This window comes from Dromaius novaehollandiae, chromosome 1 (assembly GCF_036370855.1).
Source record: "Dromaius novaehollandiae isolate bDroNov1 chromosome 1, bDroNov1.hap1, whole genome shotgun sequence".
Classification (NCBI taxonomy): Eukaryota; Metazoa; Chordata; class Aves; order Casuariiformes; family Dromaiidae; genus Dromaius; species Dromaius novaehollandiae.
This window is the reverse complement of record NC_088098.1, coordinates 26,590,746-26,615,198: the sequence shown is the minus strand read 5'-3', so window position 1 is coordinate 26,615,198 and position 24,453 is coordinate 26,590,746. Positions and strand designations below refer to the sequence as shown.

General features: G+C 41.7%; 2 protein-coding genes across 9 annotated transcripts in view; one reads left to right on the top strand and one right to left on the bottom strand.

Moving 5' to 3' along the window:
• DOCK4 (dedicator of cytokinesis 4) overlaps positions 1 to 20,566 on the bottom strand; it is a 251,290-nt gene extending 230,724 nt beyond the window's left edge. For all 3 annotated transcript variants that reach the window (XM_064507753.1, XM_064507755.1, XM_064507757.1), the window contains exon 1: positions 20,436 to 20,566. In XM_064507753.1, coding sequence (XP_064363823.1) covers positions 20,436 to 20,472 — 37 coding nt within the window. In that variant the 5' untranslated portion in view covers positions 20,473 to 20,566. The remainder of the gene's footprint in view (positions 1 to 20,435) is intronic.
• The window catches only part of ZNF277 (zinc finger protein 277), a 51,796-nt gene continuing 47,813 nt past the window's right edge, over positions 20,471 to 24,453 (top strand). For 2 of the 6 annotated variants that reach the window (XM_064507772.1, XM_064507766.1), the window contains exon 1: positions 20,471 to 20,849. In XM_064507772.1, the coding sequence (XP_064363842.1) occupies positions 20,471 to 20,849 (379 nt within the window). Of the gene's footprint in view, positions 20,850 to 21,109; positions 21,256 to 24,453 lie in introns of those variants that run through there. The other 4 variants (XM_064507790.1, XM_064507777.1, XM_064507784.1 and 1 more) reach the window with 3 other exon arrangements.

Genomic DNA, 24,453 nt, shown 5'->3' with positions numbered 1-24,453 from the left:
GGATGCCACTTCCTCCACTCTCTGAAAAGGGGAAGCAACATGTCATCTCCACCATAAAGTGTTTTGACATACGCTAACAGAGAGGACTGCTGCCAAACCACAGACAATGTGATGCTCCAGGATTGTTTATTCCCCACCCCCACCCCCCCACCCCCCATTTGGGCACTTCAGCAGACATGAAGAGCCACCAGAGACAGAGTTGCCCTACAGCCTTTCTTTTCCCAGACCCTTCTGCCACCCACCTCCTCAAGCCCCTCCTCACCAAAACTGCTCCCTGGGCCATCTCCCAGGTCCCACTCCCAAGTGCCTATTCTCCAGCTGCTTCTCAGCAAATTCAAAATTCGCCATCTCTTCAGTTACAAACTGGGAACAGATGTGATATCTCCAAAATATGTGCAGAGGACAACTAGCAAGTCATGGATGTAGCTGATGAGGAAACTTCTATTGAAGTAAAACATCTAAACTATAATAGCAGTGGACTTAAAGTTCACTTTTCATGTGATGCATCAGAAATAACCTGGTGTTGCTCAAAGCCAACAGAACTTTTGCTTTCCTACAACAAAAGGGAGCAACTAATTTTAAAAGCAACAGGGACAGCTAACAGGTTGTCTGTACCAACTCTGGACTTCACAGGGAAACCCAAAACTAGCAGAAGAATAAGATGTTGACACCTTAATGAACATGTGGGAAATGAGCAATTTAAAAAGAAAACTGAATACTTTTAGAGCAAATTAACAATCCTTTTAAAGCAGCTGTTTTAAAAAAGATTTCTTTAAACAACGGCAGATAGACAAGTAAACTTCTCAAATTTACCATGCCAAATCTACAAATAATTGCAAATATTGTTAGGAAAAAATGTTCTGGTCTTGCTTTAAGTGATAACCCCCAGTTCAGCATTACAGATATTCCTATTTAATATAAAAATTTTGGTAGTATCAGTAACAATAAAAAGGTATTTCAGAAATAGCTTAAGATAGCTGGGCATTTTCCAGAGAAATCTTAGGCAGGAAAGTATTTCCTACTGGGGCAGTATTTGAACTTAAGGTTTCTTATATACACAGGGCACTTTCTTTTAAAGATGGTGGAGGTTTTCAGTAACCAAGTGAATTTTTTCCCCCCTACATTGTTAGGCTTGGAATTTATTCAATATACACTGTAATCTGGCTATAAAGCCATCCTTTTTAAACAGTGACAGAAGGAAAGCTGAGTAAGTTTCATTTGGTATGAAATGTCTAATTGAAGAAACTGCAATTTTACCCTGGAAGTCAGCAAGGACCATCTTTTCCCCCCCTCCCAGCAAGTGACAAGCTTCTAGTTCAATTGACAGAAATGGGTGATCACAGGGTTTGGTTTTGTTTAGGTACTTGGGATCCATCTGCTTATCACGAAGTCTGCTTTTGATAACAAGGCCTTTCTGGTTCCAAACCTTGAAGCAGATTGCATGCTGGAAAAATATCTAACTTGATAGCACCATTTTTATTGCAGCAAGTATGTATTTTTGAGCACTACCACCCCATAACAAATTATTGCCCATTCAAACTGAATAAGATTTGTCACAGCAAACTAATGTAATGATGATTTATTCATGCACTTAGACTCTGCTGCGCTCAGCAGCTTGAGAACTGAGACCACTCTCTCTGGACTACTTTAAAAAAACATCAATAGCTCACAAATGGCATGTACACATCATGTTTAATGTGCCATAACAAAGTCAACTGCCAAACCTTTAGAACCAGAGCAAGTCTTCCCCCAGTGGCAATACTGGAAGAAGAGCAAAGAATATGCATCTTGTTTCTTTCTGATGGTAACATAACAGGATAGGACAAACTAATGGTCTGTTTCTCAACCCAAATGTTATTATATTTCTAACTGCTTTTGACACTGAAAAGGAAAAGTGGATCTATTGTTACTAGTGTACACAGAAAGTGAAGTTTATTTTTACCATCAAATACAACCACAAGACTGAATATGGCCATCTTTCAAGATCTTAGATGCCATCTTGTCCAAATACCTAAGAGGTTGAAAAGGTAAAAACAGAACAAGACAGAAAGAAGTTGTAATGAAGAGCTTCCAGCTTTTTGCTTTTACTTTGAGAAATAAAGGCTCTGTATTTTCACTGCAAATAGTGCAACTGGGCTTTATGTTGATTTACTACAGAAATAGATTTCCTCATCTCTAAGAGACATGCATTAGAATATGTGGGCTAAATCCCAGATATCCTTAGCCCACAGCCAGTAAGTCTTTGGAGAGCTTAGATGCTTTAACAACTACCTGCTGATGGCGCATCAGGAAGACCTGGTTACTTGGAGTCTGAATTCAAGTATTACTACTCCAAACCTGCAGTGCCATATGGCCAGAACATATCAATCCACTACTTAGTGACATGTTCTGTATACTACAGTGAATTAAAAAAAAAAAAAAATCTCCCTGTCCAGGACTACAGACCAACTGACAGTACGCGATTTACACAAGAGGCCAACAGGAAACAGTTCAAAGAGATAAAGTTTTCCTTTCTGATGTTCAGGATAGGCAACTGCCATACAGTGTTTTGTTTACATGGTTTCTGCTTTGAGTGACAAGAGACAACACCAGAAGTCTTCCTCTGTATCAGATGACATTAAACCCAACATTTTTGCACCTAATTCTGAATGTTCAAGACCAACAAGCTTAAAAAGCATTCTGAACTAGTTTCAATTCATATTCTTTAACTTCATTGTCTTTCTAGTGTCTTGAAGGCAGAATAAGCAGACCCTAACTACTTGAAGTCAGACTGAGTTGTGGGGTAGTGGGTTTGGGTTTTTTGTTTTGTTTTTGCTTTACATAAAATTTACCACCTTGCGTTGTGGGCTTCTTCTCTGGTTGATTCTTTTACAGAGGAGAGCAGAAGGAGGAAGTAATGAGAGCGTGAAGGAATGTTAGGTTGGCTCCAAAGCACATCTTTTTCTTTAAGCCCTGGAAGGTGCCAGCATTCAACCTTCTTAATAGGCAATTCAAAGTCCCTATTTCAGCATTGCCAAGTCACCCAAATCAGTCTAACAAGTCATACAGCTATAGCTAACAATGTTATACTCTTCCAGCCAGTGTTGCAAGTACATGCACAGCTGACCCATATTCCAATCAAATCCAGAGCCAGTGACTGCTCAGCCCACTTTCTTCTCCTACCTGAACAACCAGCAGAGGACAGCCAGGGTGGTCAAGCCATCTTTTGAAAGATGCTAATTCTTGCTGATATTAAAGAATACAATGGAAGAGAAAACCCAAACAGAAGTTGCCTTTCTTTGACCATCTGCACAGATTCTGCAGTACCTCCCGATTCCATCCCACACAGCTGCACAACTGCCACCTCCTCAGGAGGCCCCTTCCCTCCCCTTTCTCCACAGAGATGCAATGCCAGCACACAGCACAGTGGCAGCATGGCATGGGGGGGCCCCTCACAATTCACACAGACTAGCTTGTTCTGTGAGCATGTGCCAGAAACAGGTCAGAAGATCTGGGGTGGCACAGTGATTCCTTGGGTACAGGCAACAGGAAACAGCTCTAGAGAAATGGTGGTGTTAAACTTGTCCAGTATTTTTCTAGTCCTGTACAAGGATATCCACACACGTGCTCATACAGTAGTTACTCCAATTTCACCAGCCTTTTTTGGGGTAGGGGAACATGCAATACTTGCAAAAATAATCATACTAGACAACTACTTTGTAAGATTGTATACACACACCTGGTCACTGCAAAGGCTAAAATAAAGTGCATTCAAAAATAAAGTTAGAGGAAGCCAGTCCCAGATGCCTGCAAAGTTCCCCATCTTCAGACACCACCCCTTTCTTTCCTATTTTTAGGCAGAACAAAGGGACACTGCTGGTCCCTTCGGTCTCAGCCTCAGGACATGAGAGTATGTCCTGGCAATGGAAGCAGAAATGGCTATCCTCCCTCAAAGTCATTCAGGTAGCCCAAGCCTGTGAGAAGAAAACACTGAGCACATACATAGTCTCCAGATACAGACAGGTGGCAGAAGCTGGAAGCCTGAGCCCCTCTTTTACTATGAGGTGATGGCAAGTTGACACTCAGCAACACTTATGTATGTGGCAAGACATGGTACAAATATACTAAGTGACACCAGTGCAAAAGGACCTGTGTGGGGATGCAAAGTGGCTTAATAGGATTGATGCCATAAGCATTGGCACAACAGCAGCACTACCAGGGTGGCAGGCTAGGTGTGCCAAGGGCTCAGACTCTGTTTCAGCCAGGTATGGCTTCTCCAGGGCAGTCCTCAGGAGCAACAACAAAAAAAGCACAGAAATGACTTGTTTGTCCATACATTTAATGCATTATTAGATAAGTACAATACAAAAATAAGCCATTGGGCATTTGCACTGATATCAGAAGTAACCTTTGAGATTTTTATAGTTTGTAAATTCATTCTTTTAATATCTATGTGCACTCAAGTCATTGCATCATGGTTATATTTGAACAAAAACTGATAGAAGTTTAAGAAACTACCAATAGCAGCGTTTAAACGGTAAGAAGTCACAGAACAAAGAACCCTTTTTTCTTTTCAGCATCCAATACAGAAGTAACTCCAAGTATCTCAGTTATGTCAGAGGATAACAGCACAGAGGCGTCCAGCCAGCACTGACAGTCTGCTTTACAACCCAGGCAGCAAGGTCATATAACTTGGACATAGCCAATAAGCAAATCAGTGGTAGAGGAAGGAATGTAACTCATTACTGCAGACTCCATTTGGTACTCCAGCCACTGTGGGCTCCTGTTGGAAGAGACTCACGCACAGAAAAAACATTTACACCATCATGCTTTCAAGTCTGGTATATGATTTTGGCTACACACGCAATTTTTCACATTAAAAACATATGAACAGAGACAACACTTAAGCTGCATGTTTTGAAAGTTTAAAGAATACAGTCTTGCTAGAGTATCATGTCAATGCCCTCTGGACATTTTCCACTGGGGATAACCATGAAGGTTTCATGCAGAGCAGGAGAGCTACAGTGTGACTGTACAGAGCTACAAAACCACCATTATGTCTTTTAGTTCAAACCGTATGACACAGGTAAGGCACTGAAAACAGATGCAGAAGCAATCGTCGTCTTTGTTCTTTTCCAGTAAATCTATGCTTGAATGGCTAGGGAAAATTCAAATGACTACTCCGAAAGAACTGCAAGACCCAGGTGGTCTAGAGCACAGACCTTAAAGCAATTTAATTTCTTTTTACAAAAGGCAAAGTTGAGATGCCGGAAAGTGAACAAACATCCCCCATTTGCAAAGGGAAGGAAAAAACACAGAAGCAGGTGGTGAAGTAGCTAGACTGTCACAGCATTTGGACAGTAGCTGAATGGCCCACGTTCAATCTTTAGTGATGTCACCAGTGTCTCTCCCCCAACACACAGCTGTATTACTTTAAAACTTAAGTTATACTTGTAATCTGAAAATGCTGTCTGTTTTCTTATATGTATTTACAATTACAGAACTGCATAAGAGAACAGGAACTGAAGAACACACAGTTAACTATTCATGATGATTCATCAATAAAAAGGCCACTTCAAACGTTACGGGCAGTCATTGTACTTCTGCAGCACACCACTCATGATAATGCAGGTTCTCAACTCCCACCACTTTCTCTGCAATGGCCCTTGGACAGCATTTTGAGCAGCACTGCTGTGCACATACATGCACATTCACTCTGTTTTCTAAATAAAACAGCCAGCATTTCTAGAACACAGGCTCCAAGCAACAGCCTATAGAGGGGGGACAAAAAAACCACCACACACATCCTTACAGTGTGCTATCAACCTTAGTTCAAAGTCAACATACTCATTCATCACATACTACATTCCTCAATATATACACCCTTCATTTTATTTAATAAATGGTATTTTTGGTATACAAGTTCTACTAGTGCCTACATTTCACCAATTCTAAATGAGGTGGTACACATGCAGTGCAGGGAATGCTAATGCTTTGTACCACGAACAAAGCATTTCTGTAAGGTTAACTGAACATGTCATTTCATCAGGATTGTTTCTGCCACTTGAAAGCTCACCTACAAATGAAATTCAAACTTGATATCCATAAGCAAAAGATATTGATGGAATCCACAACCTTGGTGAAGCAGCATTAAAGATAACAAATCTTTTCCTGCCAGTATCTGTATCTTTCAACATCAACCACTGTCTCGGTCATCTGTAGGTCACATAAGCATCTTGGTCCTGAAATTGCAGCTAAATACTGCCTATTCATTACTAATACATTAACACCTAAACAGCTGCAAGTACAGAATCTAGAAATAGCATTATCCCATGAGGTTTCTTAATTCAAATATTCTTCTTAGGACACAGTTAAACACTTATTTTCTCAGCCAAAAATTTCCAAGCGACCTTCTGGAAACAAGAACGCTATTTGATAGAAATAGCCGATTCAGAAGGCAGCAAGCCCCTACTTAGCACCACAGCACAAGGACTCTTGATTAGCCCAAAGCTCATTAGCAGCATTCAAGAGTATCTCAGAGTCAGTATCTGTAAACTAAAACCTGCATGACCTACAAACTAAGATAAACACAACTGATTACAAGAAGTTTTAATCTGACATCCTTACCTAAAACTGCACAACTAAACAAAATGCCATGAAATTCAGGCTGAATCAAGTACTTCAAAATTTTGACATCTTCTGGTTTCTGAAGTGTGCTTTAATGACAACCAATTAGCACTGTAAGAAATGTTACATATAGTTTCCAAAACACAGCCCGACAGCACATTATCTAGAAATGACTGATCAGAAGACTGCCAAAGTTTTGTGAGTTTTGCGACAATACCTTAATTACAGCTTCTATACTGGATAGGTGAGCAGCAGATGCCAAAAAAGACTACAGAGGAGCATAAAGAAAGCCTCCCACTCTTTCATACTTTTTGTTACAGTCATACATCATCTTCCCTCCCTGTGCCTGACTGCTAGCTTTCTTCTCCATCAATTTACTAGAAGCCCTTTTTGCGAATCCCACTGTATGAGCAGACAAGTGCACTACAGTTCTGACTTCTTTCCCTAACCATCACTCACTCAGGCTCCATAGTCCCTCATCCAGGCTCTTCTTCCCAAACCCAGTACTGATCATCCTGTCCTCTTTGTTTGCCAACTCTTAACTTCCTAGGCCCATCTCTGTCCAAGTCTCCCACCACCTCTGACTTAAGGTCCTGCAGCAACCTTCATGCAATGTTTCAAAACACATTACAAAAAACCCCACACACATGCTTAAAGTAAAAATATTGTTCTTAGTTACTTACACTACTTGATTATTTATAGACAATTCACCTTTACAGAACTAAGGAAACAGAGTGGTGTGGTAAAAGTACCTTGTAACAGACCATAAAACAACTGGTAGATAAAATCTTAGCATATACTTTCATGGATCTGTGAAAAATAATCCAAGTCTTTCATACTTCCAGAAAAATAAACTAATACTGGTCTGAGACTAATGTTGTACAGAAAGTCCAGAAAAGATCATGTTATTTGGGGGAAGCATAGGTGTACTTTATGGTGGGGGAAGGGTAGAAGCTGGAGTTAGTTCTAAATCATTATTGTAGATGTTATGAGAGCCAAGAGCCGAAGAAGTCTGCCAAGTACTATGCACACGCACGCATGCACAGGAGTGTATGATGCAGCCTTTGCAAAGAAGGCTAGATATGAGATTACAATGCAAGTTATAAACTCCTGTTTCCACCTCAAAACTTGTAGGACTGTGTATTAAGTCTGTATGCTGTACTGTTTATGCGCTGCAACATTTTACACTAGTAGTACCAGTATTTCAATGCAACATCTGAAGCCACAGCATTCCTTTCAATTCCCTGGGGCTGGCATGACATACCACAGACTGCACAAATTGCCTTCCACATTCATTAAATCAACTTCCACACAGAATACAGGTTTTTTTTAGCTGGTTCAGAGTAACTTTAATGCCAGGCAACAGTTAAAAATTATGACTGAAATACACATTAATAAGTTTTTGGAAATAAAGGAGAACTTTTTCCTCTGTAGAGGATTTTATGATGAAATTCTATATCTAACCTTAGAACTTAAAAAAGGTCATACCTGGCCAAATAGTTTTTCTATTAAATATACATCCAATAAGACTAAGCTACTCTTTTCTAAATCACTCAAATATTCTATCATTAGGTTATATATCTATCTATCCCTACAAACAAGGTACCACACCAGTTTTAAGCACTTCCTTTTACAAATTGATATTGTAGATTCATAATGAATAGCATATATACATATTTGAAAGCCAAGCATCATCTAAGCTGTCTTTGCCAAAAAAAATTGTAATAATACTGATGCATGACAGCAACTGTCTGTTCTCTTTACTAATTTTAAAGATATTAAGGATTCAGAGAAGACTTCAAAGGGAAAAAGAAATGTGAATATTTCAGACACATTACATATTTTAAGACCCTGTTACAGACCTCCTCAATGCCAAAATCCTGGATTTGAGCCATCCCAATGATTCAGACATACAATAGCTTCCCCACCACCTTCCAGTTCTTTGTGGTAGGGCTTAACAGCAGGAAGATAAAACAAATTGGATACTCTGTCTGAAAGTGGACTGGAAACAAACTTAGCAGTTGGAAGTGTGTCACAAGCAAGGCGACTGCTAACTTGAAGTAATTTGGAGAAGATACATACACAGGTTATATATCACATTTCAGTACTTACACATTTCTGTACACCAAGCACACCACACTCTTGGTGATTATTTTAGATAAAAACACTTCTAAAATATAGTCAGTTCATATCTACCCTTTAACTTCAAAAAAAAAAAAAAAAAAGGAGGAAGAGGATGAATATTGTAGGTGCAGTCCCCTAACTTTGGCTACCACACAAGACAAATTGTAAAGATGCTGTTTCACATTTAGCAGACATTGAGGTATCCAGCACCTCCACAGATCAGAGGCAAATCAAACATTCATTCCTGTGCTAAGGTGTTTATGTCCATTAATTTTGGTACAGAACTCAATCATGCAATTTTAACAAAATACACACTTTCCCCAAGCTCAATTCCTGGTTGCATCTGGCAGCAGCCTACACATGCCAGGTTAGGACAGCTCTGCAGCAGCACTGGGAGCAGCTGTAAGCTGCTGTTTCAAGGCATTTTCAGCAAGACTAGTCAAGAGCACCAGGGTCCTGCCACCTTTAGTGCTTCCCCCACTGCCAGCACCAGCAACAGTATTGTGGGAGACAATCCAAGACCAGTTAGAGGTGCTGATCCAGCAGAAATCCCTCCCCACCAAAAAAAGAGGCCAAGTTTTCAGCTGGATCAGCTCTTCTCAACTGTTCGTCACAAAAGCTGCTACTAGCCTGTGGGAGGGGAGAACCATGGATATGGCCAGAATCACACAGGCCTGTTTGCACAAGGCTGTGCAGATCTTGTGACAGTTGCATTCTGCCTAAGTTTTTGCCATGTACTCAAGACAATAAGCTATTCTGAATTTCCTGAATTACTTTAACATATGGTACTGCAGTTGTGCGTATTCTTATTCTGTACAAAATCTTCCCATCCCTCCCCCCAAAAAGCTGCTGCATATCAAAATGTTTAATTGAAAACCTAGTATTTAGAGTCTGAAGACTACTTACAAATTTTTACATAAGGTAGGTAAAGCATAAATGGTATTTTAGGTAGGGCAACAGAAAACCAAATGTATGGCAGTTCTGCAAGCAACAGATCTACTTCATAGATTAAACCAGAAAACTAGAATTTTTGGTTAAAGAATCTGTTCAATAACTGTTGGTTAATTTATTCCGTATCTCTGCTTATCTAAAAATCAAGCACTTTCCATTACACCCTCGTTCTACTTGGTCATTATTTTGCTGAGGAATCCAGATACAGAGACAAAACACACTCAAAGATGGCAGAACTACCAATTTTAGAGCCACAGTTGGGCACCAGTTTTTAGTGTAGCTATCTGGCTGCTCAAGAATAGAGCTAGAGGACAAATTTATAAGTAAGAGTCTAAATGCATCTTTGTCAGAGAAATTTAGGTTTTCATAATGATTGTTATGAAATTACTTTTTTCCTTTTTGTACACTAAGTTACTCCCCTCCCCCTGCTGATTTCTTACAGAAGGAGGAGAACAGTTAGACAATTTGTACCTGTTAAGTGTGACAATTAACCTCTACACTTTAGGATATATATAAAAGCACCAATTAAAGCAATGTCTTAATTCCATGGGCACAACTGAGGTACATTCTCTGAAACTAAATGGTATAGAAATAGGTTATAGGTTGTAAATTGCTGGGCGCATCTGCAATGATAGAAGTTTGACTTGCAATTTCTGCCTTGGCAGGGGATTCAGAATTGCTCCTTTCTGGTGTTGACATTATCTTTCTTATTATGTTTATAAAAAGAAAAGTAGTAAGCACTGGAATTGGTAGGATGGTAGCAGAAATCTGACTGCATCCTTTTGAAACAATTGACTGGACAATGGCTTACAGGGCTACTGCATTATCCACAGTTAATAATGGAAACTTCTTTAAACACTCGTCACTTATCTGTCTCTTTTCTATTCCCTTACATCCCCACCACAGCTTCCTTCCTTTTTTAGTTTGTAAAACTTTGCACAAAAGGGAGGAAATCCTAAGGTGGAAAAAAACAAAAGATCACTGTTCTTCTCTTTCAGTGTAAGAGGGCACAAGTCAGTGCTGTACGGAGTTCATTATTTTAGCTATACTTACTTCTTTTCCTCTTCCCACCCATATCAGGGAAAAAAAAAGGAAGAGCTAATTATAACTCAAGCCAAAATGACATTACTACATGACATCCTTTCTTGCCCTTGGAATAACAAAAGGCCCAAGAGCTAAAATTCCTTTCTCATTGGGCCAGATAGTTCTGAATATTCAGCTGTGTTGAACAAATGGACTTACTCATATCTTTCTTCATATTTAAATAGGTAGAGTAGAGAGATCTGCCCAAAGATTTTTCTCAGATAGATACAATGGCAAAATGTTAATGACAATAGCAAGCATCTCAAGTTATATATTTTTCCAGTTACTTACATACCTGGAAGTATAATACAATATTTTAAGTACTGAATTTAATAACATGGTATATATTTCCGCATCTCTCTTTTGTATATGTATGAAGTATCACATTAGCAGACAAGATTTGTCTGTAGTCTTTTCTGCATACAAGTTAAGGTTTTTGTAATCATTTAATTGCCCAAAGACTCCAGTTTATTGGTAGACAGAAAAAAAAACATTTGAAGCACAGTAAAAAGATGTTGAAAATAGGTAAAAGCATTAGTATATTATGGATTTTTCCAGAAAAACATGCATTTTTCTAGCATGTCTGTTGGTTTTGCAATTTGATCATCTTTGGAGATTGTTTTGAGATGTAACATGTTAAAAAATTCTGAGGAATATGAAGTAATGGGCTCTCCAGGTCATGAGATGGAATAGTTTTGAAATCCCTAGTGCCACAGTCATCTGCAGAGTTACTTTTTAAGCTGCTGTCTGTACTTGCTTCTGGAAACCATTGCTTTTTTTTTTTTTTTTTAACTGAAATTATTGTATTTGAAAATAGCTTTTTTCCCCCAACCTGAGTGATTCTAACCTCCTTTAAGAGGTAGCAGAGAAGAAGCTGCTTCATATACCCATTTTCTGCAGGTATGTAAAACTTGCTCTGTCAGTGAAAAGCATTGGCTCCCCAACAGCGTAAGCGATGAGTGGTGTCAGTTCTGCTGCTGATACTTGTTTGTCATTCAGGTCCACTGTTTTTCTCATCTTCAGACATGAAAAGTTTGGTCACACAAAGAAAATTTACTTTTAGGCCTACAAGACTGAAAAATGTTGTTTTAAATATATTTGCAGACAAGAAAAGTGGGTTTTGTTTTACTTCTGCAAGGGCTCTGTCCTACTGAGTAAGCTAGAGCTTGAAGAGCAGTGCATTTAAATAATGTATACTTATTTTGATGTCACCACTGATGGCATTTAAGTTTCCCAAGGCTACTTTGGGAAACAATTGTCAGTACACTTAAAACCACCTGATATGAGGTCTTTCCCTCGAAAACGTGCATCTTGTGTTTTACAGGTAACACCCGTTATCTAGGAAAACATTAAACACTATATAAAAGTATATAACTATTAAATAGCTGTATTATCTACCATATCTTATTAGGAATCAAGCTGTTACCTATTGCTGTTTAACAATTATTTCACAATTCATGAAAGCTGGCTGCAGAAGTTGTAGCTTATGCAAGGAAATAAAAAGCCTGAACAAATGAATTCTCTGGCCACCTCCCTGAAAAACACCCCCCCATCCTCTCCCAGAGAAACACCTCATACATGCTTAGCTCATTACACCATTCTAGAGAAAAGGCAATATGGGATTTCAGAGTACAGACTGCAATGCAAAAAGTAATCAAGTAATTTCACTAGGAGTTTGAAAATTCAAAACATTACCCCCCGAATGGTCAATGATTTGTGCTAGTAAGTGTTTTTGTTTTTAAAAAATAATCAAATAAACAGAATTTCAGTAAACAACAGAAGACCCACTCTTCAGTAATTAAGGCTCACCTCTTAACAATAGCATATTTAGGTACACATGTATCCAGTGCAAGCTATTCATGAAACTCAGTATATACATCTGCATATTTAGAAATGCAAAATAAATCAGTTCTTAACTGAAACACAGAAGTCGTAAGTTTGGTGGAAACAGCAACAAAAAAAAGGACAAGCTGAAAAATACCAAACAGTGAATTGGAAGTGGCACTCAATTGCGGAAAGAACTGAACAAGCTCATCATTTACCCACTGACCATGTAAGATCAGCTGCCTGCTTCCAGGACCATCACACACACAATATCTAGTAATACAAGAAGTAAAGCAGAAATAGATTCAAGTTATTTTTCAAGTGCTTTATTCTGAATTCTGCTAAGTAACAACCCCTTTTGTTCATTACCCCAACTACTATTTGTATTTTTCACACAACTATCAATGAAACAAAACTCAGTGTACTAGAGAACTGAGTAAGCAGACTTTACCCACTTTGCCATGTAATAGTTTTAGCTGTTATTTGTAGCTAAGTAGGTAAATTTGGGGGGGTTCATGTGCAAGAGTTAAATTGACCTGGTTCCTCAACCCTTCCCAGGAAAGATATGAGAAACATGCTGTCTCAGCAGTTTTTTTTTTTTAATCCTTATATTAGCACTCCTTCAGAGCACATTTTTGCCTCAGTCCATAATAGGACTGACTATTTATCTTGCATAACTCGATCTGATTTTATCCTACTTGTTCCTCAAGAAAACAAAAAATAGCAGGCACAATGCAGTTAAAAATAAAGTCACAAAATCCAAGCTTCTTTCCTCATCCTTATCACAGAGGACTGACCTGCAGTAGTTGTAGCTCTTATATCCACCCTGCAGCACCCAGAACTTAGATCAGCATTATTTTCAAACAAAACATTTCAGGTGAAGCTGACAGGTCATCACACCTAAGATGAGTCATCACACACTTAACTAGATAAACCAGACCATGTATTCTGAATAACTGGAAACATGAATTATACACCAAAACAGAAAACAGCTATCACCTAACGCTCTTGTCATTGTAAAGATGGGGGGGAAGAGAGAAGGACACAACAACAAAAGAACATGCCTTTAAACATACAAAGGCCCAAAACTAATGGTAAATCACTGTGGCATCCAAGTGTCATTCAGCTGTTTAATCATATTGCTTCTGTTAGCAAGCAGGTTTCCCAAGCTCTGTCTCACAACAGACCTGTCAGATAAGGTACTTCCGAGAGGCTTATGCAGGAAGAGAAACTAGAGCCACTGTTGCTGACAAACTGGAGAAACAGCATTTGGGGGGGGGGGGGGGGGGGGGGTTGTCCTTCAGTAAGGATAAATACAAAGTGTCACACTTAAGCAGAAATAATTAACTTGAACCCAGAATGGGGGAATGACTGTCTAGACAACAGTACCACAGAAAAGGATCTGGAGGATTAGTGGTTCCTGACTGAACATAAGTCAGTGTGATGCAATTGCAAAAGAAACAAATACCACTTTGGGAATGATGAGCAGACATATTACCTAAAGGACACAGGAAAAGATTCTTCTGATTTACCTGATAAAGCCTTAGCATCCAGTCTGGGCTATGGATCAACTGGTCAGTGATAAAAACAACATTGAGAACCACTAGGAAAGGTTGAAATAACTGGGGCTATTTCACACAGAGAAGAGAAGGAAAGTCTTGGCAAGTCTGCATATAGGTAAGGATAATAAAAGGAAAACCGTTCTCCAAGCCTAAAAAACTTTCTAGTAGTATGACTGCTAAGCATCCAACTATAAAAGTTGCGGATGCTCCACAATCAGCATTTCTAAGCACATGCTGGCAAGCATCCTATAGAAGTGACAGATGAAGAGTTCATTTGGTCTTGAGAAAGTGGCATAGACTAAGTCTCCCAAACCCCTTTCTAGCCATAATTCTTCTATGTTTATATTGATCAAATCTCCAAAACAAGATTGTAATCCCCAAATTTACAGTGTTAGATTTTTCTACCAGGTTAATCCTTTGGCTTCCAAATCATTGGGAAATGGATAGTGGTCACCTCAAAGGCATTCTGCCCAATTCCTCAAAAAAGGACAAATAATAACAAAGTGAGGAAAAGCAAAACATCAGCTATTCAGTGATGTACACAGTTACATGCAAAAATAGCCATCAGTAACAAAAGATATGCCAGACTAGAAGGGAAGCAAGACCCTTCCATTTCAACCTTTGTGTGTACTTACAAAAAGTAAGGCTAGGAAAGACTTTGATTCTGTGAATGTACACAATGGAAATAAACTAGATAACCTCTCAACCACAAAGCCAGTAGCCTAAAAAAACTCTAGATTTCTCAAACCAAGAGAAACAAAGGAAAGCTAATTCCAAGGAGTGAGAACACTCTGCTGAAAGTACCTTGTCACTGCTAAATACATTTAAGTTTCCCAAATGATCAAGCTGTCAAAATGCTCTCTTCAGATTTTCCCTGATCCCAAGGCTCAAAATATGGAGAACTATACAGACCAAAGCCTATACAGTGGATTACACTCAAATATCTGTGAACTATGAAACATAGGACATGCATACTTACCTTGAACTAGTCTACAAGTGTGAAACCATATTTGATACAGAAGTTAGTTTCTGGGCTGCAGGGTAAGGAAGCAAGGACATGAGTCAAAAGGCAGTCCACAATCTTGCAGGGATGCAAAAAGCAGTAGGTTTATTTAGCTTCCCTGAGAGAAAAGGAAGTTAAAGTAACTCCATCATCTGCTGTCTGAGCTTCCAGAAACAATCATAGATTCCATTAGCCTCTTCTTATTAGAAGAAAAAAAAAAAAAAGAAAAAAAAGAAAAAAAAGAAAAAACCCAACTCCTCTCAGCAGGCAGACTGCACTCTTGCCTTTGTTTCTTATGCTGCTTAACTTAGCGCAACTCCATCATCTTTCAGCTAAACCTTATCCAGCTGGTGGCCACACAAGCCCAAAACTGAAAGCCAAATGGGGGGGGGGGGGGGGGAACCACACACACACACACACACACACTTAAAACAATAGAACTGAAAAAAGTGTCACCAGTATACAGCTAGCTTAGTAACATCAGTCTCAATCTTCCCCTAACAGCTCCTTACGCATAGTGAATAGGAAAGATGACAGAGGAGAACTCTGAAGCGTGCTATGTGAGAGAGTGCTGACAAGCCAAGCCAGCTCTGGGTTGTCTTCAGGAGATAGAGGCATTCAAAACATCCCATCCATACTAAAGGCTTCAGGTTTTTTTACACAGCTATTGAAGAGCCATTAAAAAAAAAAAAATCCTTAGTCTAGTCTCATTTTTAAGGCAGTTTCACCAATTTATCAAGACCCAGAGAAGTTAAGGCTAGTCTATGATCAGAGTGGCTTTCAAAAGTTTTAATCCTGATATTTTGCTCACCATCTGAATGCAGTCAGTGGTTTTTAACCTCAAAAAACCCATAAGTTTAGATCATTACTTTTCTCTTTTAAAAAAGTGGTATTTTTACTGGTAAAAAACTTATTTACTTACTCAATACAATAAGTTAGTATTTACTTAATATTTAATAAATAAGTTATTGCTTATATAGAAGACCAGTAAAAATATCACTTTTGACCTCCTAAACTGGGGTGACAGCCTTCGTGGCAATGTGTCATCTGTCAAAAGTTTTCCTATAGTAAACACCAAGTCTTGTCTCTCAGACAGCTAGAGCTCAAGGAATAATACATAAAATGTATATGAAAAGAGTGTATCCTGCCAACTTTAGTCTCAGTACACCATACTACCTCACTTTTTCCCATTTGCAGGTAACCAGCCCCACAGACAGCCACAAGCTGTAGCTAGAAGACAAAGACCATCCTCCAACTACTCATTAGGTTGAATGGGCTTCACGAGTCCCAAGAGGCAGTACATTTTGCCTCTGTCACACTCCAAAGTGATTAGACAGCTTAAGGTAAATTTTATATATATCTCGTTATTAGCAGTCAGTGGCATAAAACAAAAATTACAGACTATGCCATATAACAGTGTGAGGCAAGAGCAAAGTAGGAACTTAGGAAGTCAGATACAAGGCTTTATTTGCACTATTTAGGGATGAAGCAAAGAGGCTGATGTTGGAATCATCTTTGCATGAATTTAAACAAACACATTATTTCAGAAGCTAGCATGGTTATTCACAGAGATAGCCTTTTTGACATAAGCCACATTGGTGTCTTGGTCTCCATTTTGCCAAGCTAAACAAACTGAGCCCCCTTATGGTAAAGCTACCTTGCAGTCAAAAAAGTGATTGCAGCATGAAGTTAAAATACCTTAGCTAGCTTTCAAATGGGTTGCTAGTGAGACTAATCTGATTGCAATTCAGAAGAGCAGAGCGTAAGCTAATTGATTTGGCTTTTGTCTATGCACTAGCCAATAGGCCTCCTGTGATCAACTAATACACCCTTGTCTTTTTTCCTGCTATAAACCTCAGCCCACAAAGTCATTTAAACATTCAGTTCCTCCCTCTATAAAATGAGGGATAGCCACCCTTCACACCCCTTTGGGAAATCAGATTTATAGCTTAACCGCACTAAAAATATCAAATGCTATTTAAACTTGTCCAAGTTAACTGGTATATTATGCCACATCAAATGACTTCAGAATCTGGAATAACATTCCGCTTATAAAATTAATAATGTGCTCAATAACTATTTTTAATTATTCTCTAATCTTGCAATCTGAAAAATGCCTCTTAGGAATTCAGACAAGCTATGTGCTCAGTAAACAAAGGTAAAATGCCCTGTAGTCCAGAAGGCACAACTGCATCTTAACATATTCAGGTAAATCAAATGCCATACATAGGGCACTATACAGGATGTGTATCAAGTGATTGAAAAAAAAAAAAAAATTTGATCCTTCACATCCAGACAGTCTAACAGAACCTTTGCGTTTACTCCAAGCAACAGCTACAAAATAAACATTTACTGCTAGGGTTTATTACAACCCAAAAGCATCCAGTTTACATCAGCCAGCAAGAACTGTCTTTGAAAGCTACACTTGCTGATTTACTGTCTGCAAAGCATCCATACCTGTATAGTCTTAAATGGCTCATTTCAAAGGGTATTGCAAGCAGTATCTTATAAATTCATATAGAACAACACATAAAAAATTCTATGGGAGCCAACTCCAACACCACTTGACTTTTTCTGTTAATTCCATCAAACTAGTAGATCTGAACCATCACCTCTCCTACCCTAGCATCAGCCTACTTTGTGCTAAATACTCCTTACAGGTGTCCAGTGGATCCTTTGTGTGATGTCAGTAGTTTGGCACAACAGCCAAAGGTGTTATACAAAAACAAATGTAATAACAAAAGCGAAATACAGAAGTTTTAACCTTTCAATTCCAGAACAGAGATATCAAAACCTACACAAAGTAAGCTTTCCCAAAAATGAAGATATTCCAAAGCTTATTTCACCTTCAGTATCCTGAAGGAAAATAGTAACTGGCAAGGTCTACAGCCTTGGAAAGAAAATCCCCAAACTACACGATACTCTATACTGTAAAGGTAAAAATGTTCTTCATTATGGCAGAACATCTATCTACTAGTAAATGAACTCTGAGTAAACCAATCTGATCAGTAGAAAGCAATTAGAAAGTATCAGCAACTAGCAGGTATAAGTTTCATAAATTTGTAGAAAAGACTATTACTTGTATTAAATACTCCTCAAAGCAGGAGTTGGTCAGAGGGTACAAGTGAGCAACAGCCACCTGGTTACCAGCAACCCTTCAGTACAACCAGGTGGCTGTTGCCTGGTTATTCATCTATTTTGGCATGTGACAGTAGAAATCTGCAGCACACAGCATGTGCTGAAAATTCAGATTGAAAATGCAGATGAGGTCTGATGTTGATGTGAGCCCTGAGCTCTCATACAAAGGATACATATGTTTGGTACAACTAATCAGGATTCTCAAAAGGGGTTTCGTTATACACTCATTTTACCAGGGCAGTTAAATATAACCATATTAAAAAACAAAAACAAAAAAAAAAAAATCACACACAGAGTTTTGAAACACAATAATACCACCATTAAAAAAAGAATGTGTGCATGTATACACAGATCTTTGGTGCAAAAAATTAGTATTTATGAAATTCACTCCACATGAAGTTTAAAGAATTATATGACAAGACAGCTTTCTCCTGCCTCCCTCACCCCTGTCACAGAGTACAATAGCTTATACTATAATTGGGTGCAAAGATTTTGCAGACAGTACTCAACAAGGAAGTCCACAAATAAACATGTAATATAAAACAGTACCTGAAAAAGATTAAATGGCTTCTGGATATCAACATTTTGCAAGAGTTATATGAACTATGATACCACCCCTGTCCTAGGAGTGGAGAAGGACCAAATATTACAAAAGCAACTGTTACAATCCTGAATAGTCTTTGGAAGGCAAATCACAGAAAAACACAGAATGAATCTAAACATGAATAAGCATATTTACTGTGACTACAATATTTACACAAATAAAAAGGATTCCTGCACTGAATTACATTTTTCTGGTTATTCCAAAGAAAGCTCACCACTGAGAAATTGCAACCACACATCTTTAACAGGTGTAAGATTTCAGTAACGTAAGCCTTCATAAGTAAACAGCTGGACAACAATTCACATTTAAGTGCCTGACAAGGCTTGCTAAGCACAGAAATTTTTATCTGAGGGATGCCACTTAACTGTTTAGCAATAGAGGGTAATAATTCAAATAAGGCAGGGGGAAGTTGGGTTTGGCCGATTCTAAAGCATCTTTTTTTATATTAAAAAAAAAAAAAAAAGGATTTTTAGCTCATAAGCCCCCCCCCTCCTCCAAAAAGCACGTGGCAGTTGTGAAATAACCCCTTTTGCTCAGAAATAAAAAAAGTAAACAGAGCAAGAGGAGGGCTGCAGCTCGGAATACTTGACTGCTAATATCCCGCATGCCATTCCAGGAAGTCCCAGGGCGGTTTTTAAGCCCCTGCCCATCGCAATAAAGAAAGGCGGATGGCAGGACTAATCAATACCGCGCAACGCAGCTGTGACCCGGCAAATAAAGCAGTCAAGGAAAAATAAATCCCACCGACAATCGCTATAATTCAGCATTTGGAGGGCAGCAATATCTAGGACGAACTCCAACCGGGACGGACGGAGCCGCACACGGGGACACGGACACACACACACGCACGTGTGTATATACACACAAAGGCGGTCTCCGCTTCCCTCGTGCTTTCCCCGTAACGCGCAGGGCTCCGCGCTCCGGCGCGACGCGGCGCAGGGGCAGCGCCGCGCTCCGCCACGAAGCCGCGCCCGCGCCCGCCGGGGCCATTGTCCGGGACGCGCCGCCGAGCCCCATCGGCGCCCGCGTCTTCCACAGGCGGCGTCGCCGAACCGCAGCGAGCCTCCCCGGTCGCCGCTCCCCGGGCCCCGGAGCCCTGTCCGGGCGGGGGGCACCAGACGCGCCTCCCGCCCGTGGCACTTTGTCTGGGCTCCACCGGCGGAGCGACAAAAGCGCTCCCGCGCCAACAAAGCCCGCGGCGCCCGCGCCGCGCCGATGGCCGCCCCCCGCGCCCCCCAGCCCCACAAGAAGCCTCTCGGGAGACGGGCTGAGCACCGCGCCCCGCGGTGCCGCCCGCAGGGTGGGGGTCGGGCAACAGCCGCCCTCGGCGGGGCCCCGGCCGGGAGCCGCCCCCGCGCGGCGGGACCCCACGGCCGGCACTCGCCGCACAGAAAGGGCGACGCAGTCGCGAGCCGGCGCCCACCTCAGTCGCCGCGGGAGAGGCAGCGGCTCGCCCCGGCGCCGCGGGGCCAGCCCGGGCGCGCCCCCTCGCCCCCCGCGGCCGGGACCCCCCGACCGGGCGCCCCGCGGTCTCACTCACCCACGCCGTACTTCTCGTGCTCCGTGGGTATCCACATGCTCGCGGCAGCCCCTCGGCTCGGAGCGGCAGTGGCCGGCGAGCGCGTCCGCCTGCCGGCTGCTCCTGCCGCCGCCGCGCGTGCCCGCGCCTCAGCGGCGGCTACCCGACTCCGGCGGCGCAGGCATTGTTCTCCTGCGCAGCGGACTGAGGCGCGCTCGCCGCCCAGCCAGTTATATTGCCCCGTCCCGCGGCGCCGGGGAACGCAGCGCCTCGGCGCGGCCGCGCCCCTGCGCGCCCGCGGCCGGCGGAGACTACGAGCCCCGGCTGGCTCCGCGCGCCCGCGGGGGCGGGGCGGCGCGTCACGCCGCGGCGGGGGCAGCGGCGGCGGCGGCATGGCGGCGGCGCAGAGGACCGCGGCCCCGCCGGAGCGGGCAGGTGACCGTGCGGTGCGGCGCGGCGCGCGCCCGGGTCGGCAGCTGTTGCTCGGCGGCCGTTGCTGGCGCGGGAGGAAGGGGCGGCGCGGCGGCGGGGGAGCGGCGCCCGGCAGGGCCCCGCCGGCACCGCCGCGGGTCGGAGATAGCTGTGGGCGAAGTTAGGCGGGTTCCGGCCTGCGACTGCTGGTGGATCAGAGCAGTCGTTCGCAAACAGATTTTATTATGTGGCGAGAGCCACGTGTTCAGGCCAGAGTTCAGACGGAGACAGGGATTAAGTCCGTTTTTTCGGTCCTGCTCATGCCACTCCTGTTGTTGGAAAACTACGGCAGCTTTCTTCCAGCACCCTGAGTTTGGCCCGTGAAACTCAGGGACGGGAGGAAGCTTCAGCAGCGTGTTGCGCTGGAGATGTAAGTGGTGCTAGACATGGAGCTGAGTCGCTTTGTGGCCTCCCAAATAAACCTGCGTCTCCCCGTGCGTGTACCCAGAGATAAAGACAGGCAGATGGTGTACAGGGAGGAGCACAAATGGGACAGCGGGGTGACAGGGAAAGTCAGGCACTGTAGGAGCATCTACTTCTCTGTCCTTGATGAGAGGCCTAGAAAAATACAGCGGTGCCTTTCCAGAAGCAGTTTAGCTAGAACTCACCTCGGGTGAAAAGCAAGAAGTCCCCAGGTTTAACTGATGTCTGAATGAGGAACCGGAGCATTGGGGAGCAAGAGCTTGTTCTGGTCCGGTGGGAACAGGTTGAGGACGGGAAAGAGCTCCAGTGATGTGATGCTGCTCTGCAGATCTTGCCAGGCACAAACTGGCTCTATAATGAGTAAGTCTATTTAAAACAAATGTCAGTTTTAATTTTTTCACGTTTAAGGGAGGAAGGCAGTTTGATTTTTTTTTCAGTTCAGGTTGTCTTTTGCAAGGCTGTCTCTAATGCAAACCCTGGTAGCATTGCTGCCAATTTTTGCTGCATTATTGGGTCACCTACTATGAAAGACACAGTGGAATGACAAGTCAGGTGCCAACAAGCATTTCAAACCCATTTGTTAGAGTGCATTTATTCTGTATCTGTCTCTGTAGTTGTCAGACTTAGGTAGAGAGTGATCTTTTAAGTGACCTTTGTGTTATTTCTTTAGTATGTATGCTGTTTCTGTGCATAAAATAGACTCATTTTAATTATGATAGTAATTAAAGCAGTGTTACTACTTTATTTGTATATGTTATACTGTGTTCACATAAACTTTTCCTATATGGAAAGGTAGACCCTTCTGCAGCACTTCCACACTAGTATAATTGCATCTACAGGTGGAGCTGTGTTACTGTAACTGTTAAAAAGGTCCTAAACTCGTGTCTGTATAAGTCGTCTGTGTGACGGTGTATGTAGGACTACAGAGAAGAAGAGACACTGAGGTTTTTCCAGATAGGTCTTGTAAAGACATTGTCACTGGTATGAAAAAAACTTACTCCATTGGAATTTAGAGACCTGAACTACATACTATTTTCCTATTACTAATTCAAAAACTCACTGAGCTTTTAATAACTTTGTTCAGGATTCCCAGACTCACTTTACATCTTGTGGCAGATCCTTTGGAGTTCTTGGATGACAAAATGTGTTAAAGCCACTACCGAAAGTGGTGACTTCACTTCAAAATAATAGGGCCAATTACTGTTGGCAGGCTAAATTAACTTCTGTCCCAGCCTGTGGACTTCCATGTGTATCCAAACTATCCTTGCCTCCGTGAGGGAGCTGCCAGCATGTTGGCTGGGAGTCACAACATTCTGCCACTCATAACTTGAGCCTTTTAACTGCTGTCCCTCATGATAACCATGACTGCACGGTTAGCATGTTTGTGTTAGGCTCAGAGTCTGTCTTTCTCCTTCCCTTGGGCAAGGATGAAACCAGCAAATAACTGAAATATCCTTTCTAAAATTAATAATTTAGAATCTAGTCACTTAAGATAACAGATCTTATAGTATATATCAGTCTGTCAGTAGGCGAAGAATAAATACCTTACCCTCGCATTTATCATTTCTCTGGTTTTGAGGAAATCCCAACTCTTTCAGAAGTTTCATTTGTGCAAAACTATTCACTCTAGCAACCTCTTGTGCAACTTGCACGTGCACCTGAGAAGGTGTCTCGCTTCCTTGGAGACAGGATATAGGACAATTAAATATAACACTTTCTCCTGACTTCCTGTTTCCGATTTACAGGGAAGCCTGCACTTGTATTAGAATATAAAAGCTCAGGCTTTCCTGTAAATAGGATACAGGACTATGTGGCTTTCTTATTAGTTCTCTCCAGCAGCCTGTTATGCAGTCTACATTAATTATGCTACGTATCAGCATTTTTTAACAGCATCTGTCAGTGAATTCTAAAATGAGGTTTATTCCAGAAGTATGTCTTTCATAGCTACATAGACGTAGTCTGAAAGTTATGATTTCCTACTCAGGATTTTAACATGCTCAAATGCTTTTTAATACTATCTTCCTAGAGCATACCATGTCAAAGCATGGCATGTTATTCTTATTCCTGCCACCACTATCTTGTGTCCCACTTTTAGGGGAATTAGCTTTACTGTGGAAAACTCAAGTTTGACTGGTGTTGCAAAAATCTACTTTTTTCATTACTACATAGAGGATATTTCACTGAAAGTTGTTTGGCTTATGATGCTGTCAGCCTCACTTCTTTATCTCAAATCTGAGTTCCCTTTCTTACGGGTGTTATGAGAGCTGCCGACTCCAGTGGCTGGGACCCAAGGAGTCCTCTTTCCCAGTCACTGAAGCCCAATCCAGCGTGCTGTGAGACCCAGGAGGTTTCTCGGCCCTAGTTGAGGGATGCAGCTGCTGCTGTTCCTGTGTGCAGGTCAGGCCAGTATGAGGCCAGCTCAAGGCTGAGCATGTACACAGAGGCATGCACAAAACTAAAATGGTTGACCACAAAGACTACCACAGAGCAGTGGCTTTATCACACCCACATAAACACCGACAGCACTCACATAAACAAGAATACCATTTGCCCAGTCTTGTTCCTCCTCTCCAGCTGATCAGGATTGATATTCACTAGTGAAAACACACCTTTACTTTCTAGATTCTCAAGCACTCCCACATTCACAGATCCCTTAAATATCATCATGGGCTTGAAGACTGTTGAATACCCATGCCTGGACCTTGGGCCTCTTACCCAGCTGCTTGCTTAGACCTTGGTTCTTTCCAAATGTGGATCTCTTCCTACTCACTGGTTAGTCCAGCTCGATGTTAGCTGTGAATTGCACATATAGACACAAGATTAGAACTTGCTGCAGAAATGTACGCTGTGGTCTCTCCAGTTGCTGGCACTTAGACCTTTCACATGTACACCCCATGTACATATTTCATATGTCCAGCCTCTTTGGTTGCTGGTACCTCAACCTGTAAGCCCTATGGGCCATGGTGTCTCCAGTTTCTGGCATTTAGACCTTTCAGCACACACCCCAGTCTCTCCAGTGCTGGCACCCAGACCAATGAGCCCTATGGCCTGCAGTCCTTTCCTAAGTTACTGGCAGCCAGACCTCTGTTGCATGCCAGTCTCTCTGGTTGCTGGCACTTAGACCTTGCAGCACTCATGCACATGG